The sequence below is a fragment of the Ochlerotatus camptorhynchus genome, unplaced genomic scaffold, assembly GCF_037179485.1.
Source record: "Ochlerotatus camptorhynchus isolate MF236.1 unplaced genomic scaffold, CSIRO-AGI_Acam_v1.1 ptg000307l, whole genome shotgun sequence".
NCBI classification, from domain to species: domain Eukaryota; kingdom Metazoa; phylum Arthropoda; class Insecta; order Diptera; family Culicidae; genus Ochlerotatus; species Ochlerotatus camptorhynchus.
In genome coordinates this window covers 1,779,424-1,796,369 of record NW_027040795.1, presented here as the reverse complement: position 1 = coordinate 1,796,369, position 16,946 = coordinate 1,779,424, and the positions used below count along the sequence as shown (strand labels likewise).

The 16,946-nt window shown below is 40.2% G+C and overlaps 1 protein-coding gene across 1 annotated transcript; it reads left to right on the top strand.

Moving 5' to 3' along the window:
- The first annotated feature begins 10,809 nt into the window (after window positions 1-10,809).
- Window positions 10,810-15,820, top strand: LOC135707300 (uncharacterized). The gene is made up of 3 exons (XM_065229103.1): window positions 10,810-11,167; window positions 15,246-15,634; window positions 15,683-15,820. The coding sequence occupies exons 1-3, from the start codon at window positions 10,810-10,812 to the stop codon at window positions 15,818-15,820; spliced, it is 885 nt and encodes a 294-aa protein (XP_065085175.1).
- Window positions 15,821-16,946: the final 1,126 nt, after the last annotated feature.

Below are 16,946 nucleotides of genomic sequence, written 5' to 3'. Positions count from 1 at the left end.
ATGCATACTGCAACTAGGTAGTGGTCCGAATCTATGTTCGCACTGCGGTACGTGCGGACGTTGATAATGTCGAAGAAGAACTTCCCGTCGAATAGAACGTGATCGATTTGGTTTTCTGTGTGTTGGTCAGGTGATTTCCAGGTAGCTTTGTGGATATCCTTGCGGGGAAAAAAGTACTTCGAACTACCATACCCCGAGAGGCCGCAAAGTTCACGCATCGTTGGCCGTTGTCGTTCGATACGGCATGCAGGCTGTTTGGCCCGATTGCCGGTCTAAACATTGCCTCCCGTCCTATCTGAGCGTTCATGTCACCGTTCAGCCGTCGTACACCTGCTCCAGCTGCGCATAGAACGCTTTCTCGTCGTCGGGTCTCCCTTCGTGTGGGCAGTGCACGTTGATGATGCTGTAGTTAAAGAAACGGCCCTTAATCCTCAACTTGCACATCCTCGCGTTGATCGGCTGCCAACCAATCACGCATTGGCGCATCTTACCCAGCACTACAAAGCCGGTTCCCAGCTCGTTGGTGATGCCACAGCTCTGATTTGAAAGTAGCCGCTCGATGCCCGTTTTTCCATACCTTTTGTACCGTCCAGCAAAGTTCCTGCAGTGCTACGACTTCGAAGTTGCGTGGTTGAAGTTCGTCATAGATTAACCTATCGCAGCCCGGGAAGCCAAACGATTTGCAGTTCCATGTTCCGAGTTTCCAATCGTAGTCCTTATTTCGTCGCGTAGGTCTGTGCCGATTGTTCCGATCCGTATTTCTTCAGTATTTGCAACTTTATGTTTTTTATTCAGGGCGGCTTGTTGGGCTATGTAGACCGTTTTTGAGAGGTTTTAAACCCCCTTCCCCCTGCATGGGGAACATTTTTTTTTTAAATTTGTATAGACCATAGACAATCACTAACCCGCACCATCGTACTCTCCTCCTACCCAAAAGTGTCTATGTGGTTTATGCCTTCAAATGTATCGAAACTCACTCAAAACCTTAATTGCTGTAGACAGATTTTATGACAAAATGTTTTATGTGACCCACCGTGTTTTATAAAAACAAAATGTATCAGTAGATTTTAATTTTAATGTCGCTAAAATAATTCTTAGACTATATCAAAGTGCTCCTGAAGAAGTCACGTGTTTATTATGAATGTGAAATAATTCAGGCGTTAATGATTTTAAAATGAAAGAAAAAAGAAAGAAGACATACAAATGGTACACACAGACATTTTCTGAACTCGTAGAGCACATTCGGCACTCCGGGTTTTTAAGCGAATTGTGTATTCAGATGATATTAACACCTTTCGGTACTCCCAGGCGTACAAGAATGGTAAAACTCTGAACATTAAAGAAAAGTGGTGTACGTTGCTCGTTTCCAGCATGTCCTGAACATTTCTGGAACAGCCTGTAGTGTAACAGATTACCAGTTTTGCATCCGAAACAATTGATGAAAAATGAGTGACATATTCAACAATCAATCTGGACGTATTTTCCCCAGTCTACTGCCTATGACCTCAACTGTCAGTCGGTTAGGGTGAATTTATGTATAGGCCCAAATTAGGGGCATTTAGGCTGACATAACGTCCATTTCCCCTATGTTAACCGGTTTCTCTCTTTCCTTCAAGATTTTCGGGTGATAACAAATTTATTCAACCTCAGGAAATTTGCACAAACGGAACTCGGAAAAGCACGTGTAACACATGAATGCGGCAAGTAATGAAAGGCTGGAGTTTTTCGCCGATACCGATACGAGCCAATTGTCTTCAATCAGGATTTCACTTAAGTATGCTTTAACATGTGAAACACAAAGATGTGTACAGGTATTAGCAGACCAGCCTGTAATAATTTAAAAGATTATGTTCGCACTGTAGTAAATCAAATGCTTTGGAGTGTTCACTGGGTAACATAGATACTGGTTTTCCTGTTTTTATGAAACCAGACGTTTCATTCCACCATGCATACGCTTTGTTTATATACAACCTCATAGATTCTCGTAAGCGAGCAGACAAAGCATGAGAAGCGTACGAAAATATTGCAGCAAATTTGATAAATTTTCGTGGTCTTGATCCCCCAGTTTTACGATGCTAAGCCACGGTTTGGTGGCAGTCACATTTTTTTTATGCTAATTCCCCTGTGTTCCATCTTAAGCTATCACGTTCAGCGACGCACAATTGCCATTCGTTTTGGTACTTGGTTCCCACTCCCCCCACACGACTACCATCGGCTTTTTCCCCGTGAAATATATACTCGGATACCCCTCCCGTTGCCTGCATTCCCGTAAGATCCCCAACGTTGCGTAGATTTTCCTAAATTTCCGTTATTTTTCCCATTTTTCTTCCGTTTTCTTTTCGATGGGCGATCATAACGTTGCGCCTTCCATGCAAGTATATTTTTAGCACTGACAAGTGCTTTTGTATGAAATAAGCCTCATGTTTATCAACCAACACCACTAGCGTGCGCAGAAGGGGTGGCAACAAAATCTCAAACTGCCACCGTCAGTCATTTTGTTAATTTGGGAGCTTTTTGTTGACCTTTAGGACAACTTAAATGTTTGCATGTGACTTTCATCACTAGTAATCTACAGCGAGCCGCCCTCCCCTCTTATACCTCCTAATGCGCATGCTAGTGACCAACTCGCAAGGGACGTGACACCTTGGAATTGGAGATCATCATCATCATCATCTACGCTCACGTTCGAAGAGGAAGGTTTGAAACCTACGGAGACGACGTGTACACAAGTGATGCACACAATCAAAGGAAGGACGAAGAAGCCCGGAGGAAAGTGAAAATTCAGAATGAATCTATGTGGCAAAGAAATGTGACGGCAGCTTACGGGTAAAGCCTTCGATGAAATGGTGCTCTCGGTTGAGGGATTCCTTTATTTAGGAATGAAGTCATTCAGCCGACATAATACTGGTCGGGCGATTTCCATTCAGGGTCATAGCCGCTGGGCAATACTTGGAACAAAGTGCGGGATGAATGAGAACCAGTAGATGCAAAGGATATTTTAGTCACGAGTCATTCGTTCGAAAAAGTGAACGATTATGATGCGACCGAAGTGCTATGAGAAAAGTTGCTTTCGAAGATGAATCTCGATAGGAACATCAAGGAGCCATTGGAAGTGAGGGTTAACCATGAACATGGTGTACATCTGCAGTGTAAAGAAAAAAAAAATAATGATATGTGTAATCAACAATATCAACATTTTTTCATGCTAAAAATGTGCTTTTTTTTGCGTTTGCTGTTGCTGATGCTAACAATCCAACATTCTACGGGATAAAAATATAAATGTTCTGATTTTCTGATCCATCCTTTTAAACAAAATGCTGCTCCCTTTAATAACACTTTAAACTACGCAAAATGCAAAACTTGCATGTCACCAAGATCCCATTCCAAATTGCTTAACCTAAAGAATTACCCTCAGACAGCATAAAAGCTTCGCATAATGATAAATCTTCTCCGAATGATTCACTCTTCTACCAGCAACAATGACAGCACTAAGCATCCGGGTGACCCTTTTCAAAAATAACTCCTTCCGGAAGAGAATCATCCTGTGAAAACATAATAATCTCTAGACTCGTTCGTTTCTCAACGGCGGACGGTATCAGCCAAACTCAAAAAAGGAGTAGGGGTAGGAGTGTTAAAAGCGCCCCACTGGGGTAAAATGCCTCCATTGCATTTCTAAGAATTTATATAAAATCTAAATTAATGGGCAATCCAAGTATTTTATGAGAGCACCGTACTATGCAAGTTTTAAAGCTGTAATTGCTGCAAATAAATAATAATAACATGATCATGAAAAACATTCTTCAGATGTAATTTTTTACGTTATTTAGGATCCACTTATATATATTATTTAGGATTAACTCTATGGGGCATGTCACACCTTTGTTGTGAAACATCCCTGGTAACAATTAAATGCTTAACAAGCACTCTTTCATCGATTTTAGTTCAGCCTGTGCTTAAACCTTGGAAATCATTATTCAGATCCAAAACATCTCATTTTTGTGATTTCAACCAGCTCAAAGCTTAACACCCAAATCATACATAAAACCCCAAAGACAATCCCTAAAATAGTAAAATGTGATCCATATTATAAGTAAAATTTATCAAACAATTTACCTTTGAATTTCCAAATAATGAGCATTGAAATTGAACATGTTTCAAATGATCCATAAACTGATCAACAATCAATTTTAAACTAATTAAATTGATCTATACAAAATCAAGTGTATGCCGTAAAAATATAGTTATGATCAATGGGCTACAAAATGGCGAGTTGACAACCTGGAAGGAGAGCTATTCCTAGTTCTGGCCCTCACACAACTACCAGCTGAAATATGGACACAGCTGGGTGGCGGAGCCTGGACAATGTTGTCAATCCGACAATAGCAAAGTGAGGTGGTGCAAAGCGAGCAATGGCGCGGTAACCATAGCACGGCGCTAGAGGAAATGCTTCGTCTCCGGGCGTCTGTCCACCACGGAGGTGCGGCTCAAAAAGCGTCTGACCGGCATCCAGCGGCTGAATGAGAAATTCTCTTCCCCAGAAGCTACACCTAAGATGGCAGTCCCATCAATGGATAGGAGACCTAAGGCCAACCACCTACAAGAAGGCCAACAAAAGACAAGAAGGAAGATGGTTATCAGTTAGGTAAGTTACTTCATCATCAAAGGGACCCCGTTTTCGATGGTAGAATTCTCAATTGCTCTCCTTTCATGCAATAACTCAGCTCCGGGAATTGATCGAATCAAGTTCAACCTGCTCAAGAACCTCCCAAAAGTCACAAAGAGGCGATTGTTGAACTTGTTCAATCGATTCCTTGAGCTCAACGTTGTTCCGGATGATTGGAGCCAAGTGAGAGTTATCGCCATCCAGAAGCCCGGTAAACCCGCGTCGGATCATAATTCGTACCGTCCCATCGCGATGCTGTCGTGTATTCAGAAGCTGTTAGAAAAAAAATGATTCTTCTTCGTCTGGACAAGTGGGTCGAGGCGAATGGCTTACTCTCAGATACGCAATTCGGATTCCGTAGGGGCAAAGGGACGAACGACTGCCTTGCGTTGCTTTCAACTGAAATCCAATTAGCCTATGCTGGAAAACAGCAGATGGGTTCAGTTTTCTTGGACATTAAAGGGGCGTTTGATTCTGTTTCCATCGACATCCTTTCGGACAAACTCCATGCGAGTGGGCTTTCTCCGATTATCAACAATTTCCTGTTTAATTTGTTGTCCGAGAAACGAATGAGCTTCTCTCATGGCAACACGGAAATTGCACGAATCAGCTACATGGGTCTTCCACAAGGCTCATGTTTAAGTCGCCTCCTGTACAATTTCTATGTCAAAGACGTTGATGAATGTCTGGCCGAAAATTGCACGCTAAGGCAGCTTGCAGATGACGGCGTGGTTTCCGTGGTTGGACCAACAGCACCGGACCTGCAAGAACCATTGCAAGATACCTTGGATAATTTGTCTACTTGGGCAATGAATCTGGGTATCGAATTCTCTCCGGAGAAAACAGAGATGGTTGTTTTTTCTAGGAAGCTTTATTCAGCACAGTTTCAGCTTCAACTTATGGGTAGAACAATCACTCACAGCATGTCGTTTAAGTATTTAGGTGTCTGGTTCGATTCCAAGTGCACTTGGGGAAAACACATAGCGTATCTGAGGCAGAGATGCCAACAACGAATCAATTTCCTTCGTTCCATTACCGGCACTTCATGGGGAGCCCATCCGGAAGATCTGATAAGACTCTACAAGACCACCATTCTCTCGATTTTGGAGTACGGTAGCTTTTGTTTTCAATCGGCGGCGGGGACGCACATATTGAAGCTCCAAAGGATTCAATATCGTTGCATTCGAATCGCGCTAGGTTGTATGCAATCGACGCATACCATGAGTCTTGAAGTTCTTGCGGGCGTCCTCCCCTTAACAAATCGTTTTGCGAAGTCATGAACCCGCTGGTGATCGAAAACTTTGAGAAGCTGCTAGAGCGGAATCCTCAAACACGATTCATGAGCTTGTACTACGAGTACATCGGCCCCTCCTCGTTCAACCCCAATCGCGCTGTCTCCCATCATTTCAGTGGTTCTTCCGTGAGATTCGATCTCACAATGAGGCAGGAGATTCAAGGAATTCCAGAGCCTCACCGTGCCCTGATTGTCCCAACTATTTTTGCGAACAAATACCGCCACGTCCCCACCGAGAAGAGATTTTTCACAGATGGGTCGGTGATAAATGCGTCCACTGGTTTTGGAGTATTCCACGATCTTCATAGCGCCTCATACAAGCTTCAAAAGCCGTGTTCGGTATACGTTGCTGAACTAGCAGCTATATCGTACACGTTAGAGCGTATTGCCTCACTTCCACCTGACCATTATTTCATTTTTACGGATAGCCTAAGCTCCCAGGAGGCTATGCGTTCAATGAGGCCGATGAAGCACTCGGCGTATTTCCTCCAGGAAATACGATCGTCATTGAGTGCTTTATCAAACAGCTCACATGTCATCACCTTGGTATGGGTCCCTTCTCATTGCTCTATCCCGGGCAATGAGAAAGCGGACTCGCTGGCCAAGGTGGGCGCTATGGAAGGCGATATTTACGTGCGACAAATCGCCTACCACGAATTTTTCCCGATTTCTCGTCAGCAAGTCCTCGCCAACTGGCAACAAAATTGGAATGATGGTGATCTGGGAAGATGGTTACATTCTATTGTCCCAGAGGTGTCGATTAAACCCTGGTTCAAAGGGTTGGATATGAGTCGTGAATTTATTCGTGTAATGTCCAGGCTCATGTCCAATCACTGTTCGTTAAACGCCTACCTCTTCCGTATTACGCTCGCCGAAAGCATGGTGGCTGGAAGAAGATTGTCTATCATCCCATGGAGGCGTATAGGTGAATTACCTATCGATCCACCAAAAAAGAGCGTCTTCACTGTGTGTGAATGACAATTTCTAATAAAAAAAATAGCAAAAATTTACTTTTTCACATTTAGACTAAGCAAAACATATGACGGACACATCCGCCCACTATCTTTCAGTAACCAAAAGATAGCTAAGAAAGTTAGCTTTCAGATAGAGTTTAATGTGTTTTGCGATTTTTTTGCGAAAAGTGTTGAAATTAGGAATAACAAGTTAAGTGTTCTTTGGAACGTATCCGTTTCTAAGTTATATAATCTGCGGTGTATACTGTAATAAGGTACACAATGCCTTTTGCTAAGCACACCAACACGCACACTCATACACACACGCACCATGTATCTATCTCTTATGGTTCATGAGTTATATTTTTTTAACAAGCTGGATTGCTGGCTCCTAGAAAATCGGCCCCTAGAAAATCGGAATTTTTTTTAATATCTTTTTATATGCCAATTTCTCGTGAAATTTTTATGCAAGACAATTCAAGAACTTTTTATGACGCATATTTTTGCTAAGTTGTTATCTCTTTTATTTGAAAAGTTATGGCTAGTTTTTGCTGAAAAACATATTAAAAAAATAAAAAAAAAATAAATTAAATGCTTTAGACAGAAAAAGCTTTTGCAGTTTTTTACCAAAAATGAAGAAAAGACGATGTTTCCAATGAAAAGATGAACTAGCCATATGGCTAAAAATCTCAATAATAAAGAAAAAAAAATATGTTTCCAATGAAAAAAAATGTTTGAAAATTAGTTTGCTCCATTTTGAGATATTGCCAATTGAAAAAAATTATTTTTTCGAAGAAAATAGCCGTGAACTTTCTAATCAAAAACGATAGTAACCTAGTTTCTTGAGCAAAAATATGCGTCATCAAAAGTTCTAAATGTTATCAGAATAATGTTTTTACGAGAAATTAACGCATGAAAAGATATTCAAAGAAAACCGATTTTAGTGGTCACCCTAACCTGCTTGTTTAAAAAAAATCATAACTCATGAACCTTAGGAGATAAAAACGTTGTGTCTTCAACAAATTTGCTTTGAATTTAATGTTCTACAACTGCATACAACACTGCTTTGGCCTATCTAAAAAATAAAAAAGTTTGTTTTTTCAATTCACCAATTTAATGGAACACCCTAATTTTACGAACATAAAAAGATTGAACCAAATATATGAAGCAACTTTCCCTAAGAAACCATATACCTAAAACTGACGGTTTGGGCGCAAACATTTTTGTCTTCCTAAATACAGATTTGAGACCATTGTGCATTTGTTTTGGTTCTACTATACTCCTTTTTGTGACGTCTTGATTGTCAAGTTTTCTTACAAAAGTACAGCTAAAAACATCTATTTCAACTGTTTTTTTTTTGTCTATTTGCAACAATTTTAAGGTTTTGGCCAACTTTTGTTCTAAGGGGAACCACTGTGCATTGGGACGGTACTAATGGGTAGTTTTGGTGGCTATTGAAAATTTAGTCGATTGCTGAATTTATGTATGAGCCCAAATTATGGGCATTTAGGCCGACATTACATCCATTTCCCCTATTTTCATTTTTTTAATCCATTTATTTGTCAAGGCTCAATTGCATTAGCATTGCGAGGCCGTAGGTCAATATATATTTACAATATTTCTTATGACTAAAGTTAGTAGAACGAGAACCGATTAATTTTGGGGGACTATTTAGAACCTGATTTGAAACCAATTGAGCATTGTGGAGCGAAAATTTAAAATTGTGCATCAGTCTAGTGATTAGCCTTTGTGATTACTGTTCAGCTTCGATTGTTACTTGAGTACTATCATTTTAGTATAGAGTGTACTGTGCCGTTGTTGTGGGAGTATGGCATATTATAGATGGGGCATTGTATGGCATATGATAGATTTAGCATTGTTTGTTTAACTACTACAGACGAATAAAAAATATACTCGCAAACTCGCAAAGCAACGGGTATACGTGATTGTTCCATTAATTAAATATAAATTGACTTAAACATAGCCGCTTTTCCTTAAAGGTGACGTATTACACCTGTTTACCTTACGTTTTAAACGTTTCTACCTTCGGTAGCGAGCGTAAAATGTTATGACTTGAAAACTCGTAAACGTTTACGGAACAGCATGAGACGCGTTTTTCAACTGCCATCTATGGCTATTGTTGCTAAACTCTGTGTGAAAAAAGGATCTACCGGCCCATTCAATCCGCCGATACGGAAGAGGACCAAGTGTGGAAAAAATCAAACGTGGACCGATTTTGCAAATCACCACTAATAAATATTTTCAACGTCTCTCCAAGTCTCCACTCTGAGGGGGATTTTGCCTTTTCGTTTTTTCGTTTTTTTTTTCTAATTCTACCTTTATGAGGTATATTTTTCTTCATTATGTATATTAAACCCCATTGTCAGATTTATTAAGAGAAACCACTCTTTAAAATACACGTTGTGACTTTCCTTGGGATATTTCACTTCAGAAAGCGATATTTTTACCCTGCATTTTCATTTATGTTTGCTTTCTGTTATAGTAGCTGCTTACATTAAACTGAATCTGCGTTTCATCACCCAACCAAGCAATGAATTTTCTAAAAAAACAATCCAAAGTTGTTAGGAATCGTTTTTTTTTTTTTTTTTTTTTTTTTTTGGTTTTGTTTTTTCCGTCGATCTTGTTTTCCGTGCTGAGCACCAATACTACCAACGCCAGGAAGGCCTTACCACTACACCACCGTGTAGTAAATAGGGCAAGCAAATAGTAAATAAAATTATGAATATAAACAAAGGAGAATAAGTAGATAGATTGGTTGACATTAAATTTGACAGATTTAAGCATGGTGAAATAATTCAGAAGGAACCTTACAACGTACCCATTCAGAGTTGCCAGTAAAAATACACGGTCACACAAAACACCCAAAGTTCAGTTGTTTAAACGGAATTAAATTAAAAATTGATTATCAATGTCAATATCAGTCATCAATGATCAGTTGGTTGATAGTAATAACTTTGATAGTAGTATCTGGTCGGGTATTAAATTTAATTAATAAGAAATAAGTTTAAATTATTTAAACTTAAAAAAATAAATAAATATATATATATGTAAGTCTGTGTCAATACACAGATCTACCATTATAAGGTTCCACTTTAAACGCAAAGTATTAGATCGCAATATTGTCAACGCACTCACTAAACGCAAAGTCAGCACCGGAAGACAATCAGCCCACCCGGGGGTTTGGAATGCGTCATTCAGTGAAATAAATTTGGAGAGTAAGGTCATGTTGCGATACGTTTACGACATGGCACAGTCGGTGGGTAAGTATAATTGAAAAAAGGAAGTTCAATAGTTCATCTAACTATTGATTTATTACGATTATGAAAGTTTTACAGATATTGAATGTAAAATACTTGATGAATTTGTTTAAAAGGCTGGGAAAGTCTATTTATCGTGCGAGAGGCCACGGAGTTGAAAAAAAAATGGTCGTGCGAGAGGTCACGAACCACGTTTTATTCGAGCGGGAGGTCTCGATCAAAATTACTATACCGTGCGAGAGGACACGGAAATACGAAAATAAAAAAAAAATGTGTCGAGAGGTCACGATTCAAATAAAAGTAATAATTTTAAAAGATGTCGAGCGAAAGGTCACGGAATAAAATAAAATAAAAAAAAACCGATTAAAAAAAAAAAAGATGGCTGTCTGGTTTTCAAGTTAAGCAAATCATATGCAAATAAATATTAGATAGCCGAGAAAAGTTTAGTTAAAAAAAAAAGAGAAATAGATTTTGATTTTGATGAATAAAAACTAAATAAAAATAATTAGAAAATTTCTGGTAACGAACGATTGTTTTTGATTAATTTTTGTTGTAGAAAATGGTACACCGCTCGGTCCACTATCAAAACCGAAGCTGAAGAAAAAAAACAAATTGGAAGAGATGGCTAAAGAATTGGCTGCGGAGAAGGCTAAAACGGCATTGCTAGCGAAGAAACTTAGGAAGAAGAGGAAGGAAAATGAGGAACTCACTGCGAGTATCAAGAACCCATCGGTAACCGATAGTGGCTGTTCAACAGAGAACTCCGTGTTTGGATTCGATAACCCGAATAGACTAAGCAGTACACGGAATACGACTACCACAACAGCTCAAGAGGAATCACGTTTTTTGTCATCCATGAACCAACTGTCCGTGGCGTCGATTAACGTACCGGAGTGCAAATCGGCGGATGACGAGGACATTCATCGACAGACATTCGAGTTATGGAAGGATCTGCTGATGGATTCCATGAAACTAGCAGGTATTGAAGACGAAAAAACGATGTTCACAGTTTTTAAAGTAAAAGCTGGGAACCGGCTGTTGGAAATATTCAGGAACACGAAGTCCCAAAACGACGATCCAGACTCCGAAACAGAGCCGTTCTCAAATGCCATGCATAGGCTCAAGTCTTATTTTGGATCAGGCTCTGATGTTATGCTCATGAGACGCAAGTTAGCATTAATGGCACAGAAAACAAATGAAACTGATCTGACATTCATTACTCGAGTTGGTTCAACAGCTCGACTCTGTGGATTTGAGGCTGAAAAGGAATTTGAAGAGATAGTTTCAACAGTTGCTGAACACGCACGTAATAAGGATGTACGCACGACGGCTTTGAAGATGTTAAGCAGGAACGGCTGTTTTACGGATCTAGTAGATAAGGTACGAGAAATCGAAGCAATAAGATTGAATGAAGAATTCGTCTTGCGTAAGCGAGGAACCCCTGAACAGTCTGCAGTTGCTGCTGTAAACGTACCATATCCTCGTAGTATGAATCGTCAGCAAAGGTTCCCTGAGCGCAATTCGGTACGTATGAATCCATATCAACGAGTCAATCAGATGCCACGAGCAGGTTGGCGAGCCCCACGAGGTCGATTTTTCAGAGGCAAGGGCTCGGATCGATCTTCTTCGTCTGAGAAATGCTGGCGATGCAACACAGTATATCATTCGGCAGAAGACTGCAACTGCAAGGATAAAATCTGTAACAACTGTGGAAGAATTGGCCATATTCGACGTGCCTGTCCGTCTCTCGTTGGTCAAGTACCAAAGCGACTGGCGTCCGAAGTATTGGAAGATGAACCGATGAAGCTTGCGGCCATCGATAAAACCGAGGATACCTCAACTGAAGATGAAACAGTGAGTGAAGTTATTTCTAATTAAATTACTTACATTTGGGGGTTATTCTGGGCGAGCCCCATCACTCAAGTATATATTTGAATAGCGTTAGTTATTCGACGTCACTGAACTCGGGGAATAACCCCAACCATTTATCCATTTATAAAAAAAAAAAAAAAAAATAAGTCTGCTTAAGTTTTAATTCAATTTATGAACTGCTAAACTCTGCGTTGGAATAATAAGTATGCTTTAAGTTTGTATCTTTAAAAATGAATAAAATAAAGAATAAGACATGATTTGGTAATAAATGTGATATACATGACATGAAACTGAAACTGTATTTTGTCTGTCAGGTCGTAGATTCGAAATCAACAAAATATCCAAATCTCGCCATTAAACGACATTCTCAACGATGTTACAATGAAGAGGAGGAATGTGTCGAACACGACGCATTAAACGATAGCATGAGAAGTAACTCTGAGGCAGGATCAGAGTCAGTGCAAAGAGTAAGTATTTAGATTTTAAATTAACGTTTTGGAAAATACCAATTAGTTTGCATTAAAACTAGATTCGAACAGACCTCCAGGAATATGATGAGGCATTCATTACGACTAAGGTAGCGGGAATGGCCTGTACTTTCCTTATCGATTCAGGGGCACAAGTGAATACATTCACTGAAGAAATGTTTCACGAGCTAATCAAGAACCCTGAATACAGCAAGGAGGTATACAATGTTAAGGACTCCTCAGATCGTCAATTGAAAGCTTATGCCACTGTTGGACACATCCAAGTCCTTGCCACATTCGATGCACATCTTTACGTTTCCGAGAACAGACCAGTGTTGTTGGAAAAGTTTTACGTCGTCAAAGAGATTCGGGCCCTCCTTAGTAGACCAACAGCTTCGAGATATAGTATTCTGATGCTTGGCCTCAAAGTACCTTTCCATACAGAAGGATCCGCATACGAGTCATCAATTTTGGCTGGAGAGATTGCTGCAATCAGTACGGATCTAATCTTTCCCAAGTTTAACATTCCTCCTGTAAAGATTTATTACGACAAAACGAAGCCACCCTGCAGGAATGTATTTTCGAACATACCTGTAGCTGTTAAGCCTCTGGTGGAGAAGAGATTGGAAGGTCTGGTATCCGCAAACATCATTGAACCAGTTGTGGACGGCATGGACTCTTCGTTCTGTTCTTCGATGTTAGTGATCCCGAAAGGAAAAGACGATATACGATTGGTCATTGACCTAAGGGGACCCAATCGATACATTCACCGTACTCCATTTGCGATGCCAACATTAGAGAAAATTCTTGCAGAGTTGGAAGGTGCAAATTGGTTTTCCACGATCGACTTGTCAAATGCTTTTTTCCACATGGAACTTGACGAGGATTCCAGACATCTTACCAACTTCTTCACAGAATTTGGAATGTTTCGTTGCGTAAGGCTTCCTTTCGGTTTGTGTAATGCTCCCGACTTGTTTCAGGAAGCTCTACAAAGAAAAGTGTTGGCAGGTTGTAAAGGTTGCAAGAACTATCTTGACGATGTGCTGATATTTGGAAAGACGAAGGCAGAGCATGATGAGAATGTGGCAGCAGTGCGTGCTTGTCTCGATAATCACAACGTGAAGTTGAACGCAAGCAAATGTGTATTTGGTAGTCAGTCCGTGAAATTTTTGGGATTCACTCTAACTCCACTAGGCTGGCAGGTTGAAGAAGAGAAAGTGGCGGCTATCAAGGATTTCAGGAGGCCTACAAATTGTTCCGAGGTCAAGAGCTTCTTAGGCTTAATCACGTTCATCGACAAATTCATCCCACATCGAGCAACGAAAACGGAACATCTGCGGATGCTAGCCACTTCTGATAAGTTCTATTGGACAGACGACGAGGAAAATGAATTCAACTTCTTCAAGGACGAAGCTCTCAGTTCCATTAAACGATTGGGATACTATAGTCCAAATGATCGAATTGAATTATTCGTAGACGCATCTCCGATAGGTCTTGGAGCGGTTCTAGCTCAATTTAATGCTGAGGGCATACCTAGGATAATTGCGTGTTCTTCAAAGGTTCTCAGCTCCGCAGAACAACGATACCCACAGACGCAAAGGGAAGCCCTAGCTGTGGTATGGGCAGTTGAGAGATTCTCATTCTATCTGCTGTTCAGAAGCTTCACAATTCGCACTGATGCGGAAGCAAATCAGTACATTTTCAATACTAGCCACAGATTGGGAAAAAGGGCTGTTTCAAGAGCAGAGAGTTGGGCGCTCAGATTGCAGCCTTATGACTTTTCGATTCAACGTGTACCAGGTTGCCATAACGTGGCAGACGCCCTGTCTCGTTTGATTCCAGCGACACAGCAAGATCTACCGTTTGATCAGGAAGAAGATAACCATTACCTTTATGCCCTAGATCCCGGCTGCATGCAGATGACATGGAGTGAAATCGAAAATGAATCGGAAAGCGACTATGAGCTTAAACTAGTTCGAATAGCAGTGGAATCGAAGAAATGGCCAGCAGAACTTAGTGGATTTGAAGCACAGAAGAAAACTCTGTATGTTCTAGGTTCGCTTGTGGTTAAAGACAATAGAACGGTCTTGCCAGCTTCTCTTCGTAAAAAGGCTCTTAGTTTGGCTCACGGAGGTCACGTTGGAGAAGTGGCCACAAAGCGTATCATGCGTCAATTTTTCTGGTGGCCTCGCATGTCCAAGGAAGTTTCTCGTTTTGTTAAGGAGTGTGAAACATGTGTGCTATTATCGAAAAGGAATCCTCCGTTGCCGTTAACAAGCAGGGATCTACCCGAGGGTCCATGGGAGATCTTACAGATAGATTTTCTATCGATTCCTAATTATGGTTCTGGCGAGCTCCTGGTGGTCATCGATACGTATTCTCGATATCTGTGCGTGATAGAGATGAAAGGTTTAGATGCAATCAGTACAAATCAAGCGCTATGTAAAGTCTTCCAAATGTGGAGGTGCCCAATCATCGTTCAAAGCGACAATGGGCCTCCTTTTCAAAGTGCATCGTTCGTTAACTTTTGGCAAGATAAGGGAGTTGAAATTCGCAAATCTATACCACTCAGCCCACAATCCAACGGGGCAGTTGAAAGGCAGAACCAAGGGATTATTAAAGCGTTGGCTGCATCGAAGCTTGACGGCAAAAACTGGCGTTCTGCACTGCAAGACTATGTACACCGACACAATACGCTGGTCCCTCATTCACGCCTAGGAGTAACTCCATTTGAGTTGATGGTTGGCTGGAAGTACCGAGGTACCTTCCCCAGTATGTGGTCAGGCCCGTGCGGCAGTGAGCTCGATCGTTCAGAACTGAGGGAAAAAGATGCAGATACAAAACAAATCAGTAAGAATTATGCAGATTCTTCTCGAGGAGCCAAGGAATCAAATATTAAAATTGGTGACACGGTGTTGCTTGCGCAAAACAAAAGAAGCAAGACTGATCCTACCTTTTCATCAGAAAGATTCACAGTAATAGCCAGGGAAGGAGCCAAAATCGTAATCATGAGCAAAACAGGAATACAGTATGCTCGCAACATCAGAGAAGTTAAAAGAGCGCCTGAATCCATCACATCTGACAATCATCCTGAGCAGGAAAAATTCGTCGAAGTATTTCAAGGTGATAACGGTGGGCAAATAACTCTTCCGGAGGAGGAAATGGTTTCCACGCCAGATTCCGAGATTCAAGCATCAGGTTCGGCTAAGACGTCCAGGGATCTTCGAAAGCGAGAGGTGATCAAGCGACCAAAACGGTTTGATGATCAATTTGTGTATCGCGTATTCTTCTAACTTGATGACTAAAAGAGAAAAAAAGGTTAATACAGTGACAAAAAAATATATAGTTGTAGACAGGTTGACATCTTGAAACTTTTGATGAAAAACGTTCAGCACGCAGAAAAACATGTCTACTTAGATCACCGCTGATTTTAATTTTCAATAAATCAAAACCTAGAGAACCAGTCGATATAAAATTCCTTGTTTGGATTTGCAAGTTTTCGTTTTCTGTTCCTGTACTTTTTAATTCTAATCCAGAAAGTCTTACTGCTCAAACTTTTAAGCATTTTTTACTGATTCGAAATTCAGAGTGGAGAAGGAGGGAGATGTAGTAAATAGGGCAAGCAAATAGTAAATAAAATTATGAATATAAACAAAGGAGAATAAGTAGATAGATTGGTTGACATTAAATTTGACAGATTTAAGCATGGTGAAATAATTCAGAAGGAACCTTACAACGTACCCATTCAGAGTTGCCAGTAAAAATATACGGTCACACAAAACACCCAAAGTTCAGTTGTTTAAACGGAATTAAATTAAAAATTGATTATCAATGTCAATATCAGTCATCAATGATCAGTTGGTTGATAGTAATAACTTTGATAGTAGTATCTGGTCGGGTATTAAATTTAATTAATAAGAAATAAGTTTAAATTATTTAAACTTAAAAAAATAAATAAATATATATATATGTAAGTCTGTGTCAATACACAGATCTACCATTATAAGGTTCCACTTTAAACGCAAAGTATTAGATCGCAATATTGTCAACGCACTCACTAAACGCAAAGTCAGCACCGGAAGACAATCAGCCCACCCGGGGGTTTGGAATGCGTCATTCAGTGAAATAAATTTGGAGAGTAAGGTCATGTTGCGATACGTTTACGACACACCGGTGCCGCTTAAAGTTAGGAATCTTGACATGAACAGATTTTGTAATGTGACCGTCGGAAGATATAAGGAATAATTGTTTAAAGAAATCTTAAATAATTTTATTTTGTAACTATATTCCCGACAATACATTATTTCCTGACTCATAACGAATGTACTTCGCGTAATATTTGAAAAAGGCATACAAACTTTTGTAAACACACGTTGTAAGGTCCTTTGCACGTGAACCGAAGCACATCCACGCAAGACC

Excerpts from the sequence above, each read along its gene's own strand:
- LOC135707300 (XM_065229103.1), top strand. The coding sequence starts at position 10,810 with ATGGCTAAAGAATTGGCTGCGGAGAAGGCTAAAACGGCATTGCTAGCG. Across the intron at positions 11,168-15,245 it reads GGATTCCATGAAACTAGCAG|GAGTAACTCCATTTGAGTTG; the intron begins GTATTGAAGACG and ends ATTCACGCCTAG. Across the intron at positions 15,635-15,682 it reads ATCCTGAGCAGGAAAAATTC|GAGGAAATGGTTTCCACGCC; the intron begins GTCGAAGTATTT and ends ACTCTTCCGGAG.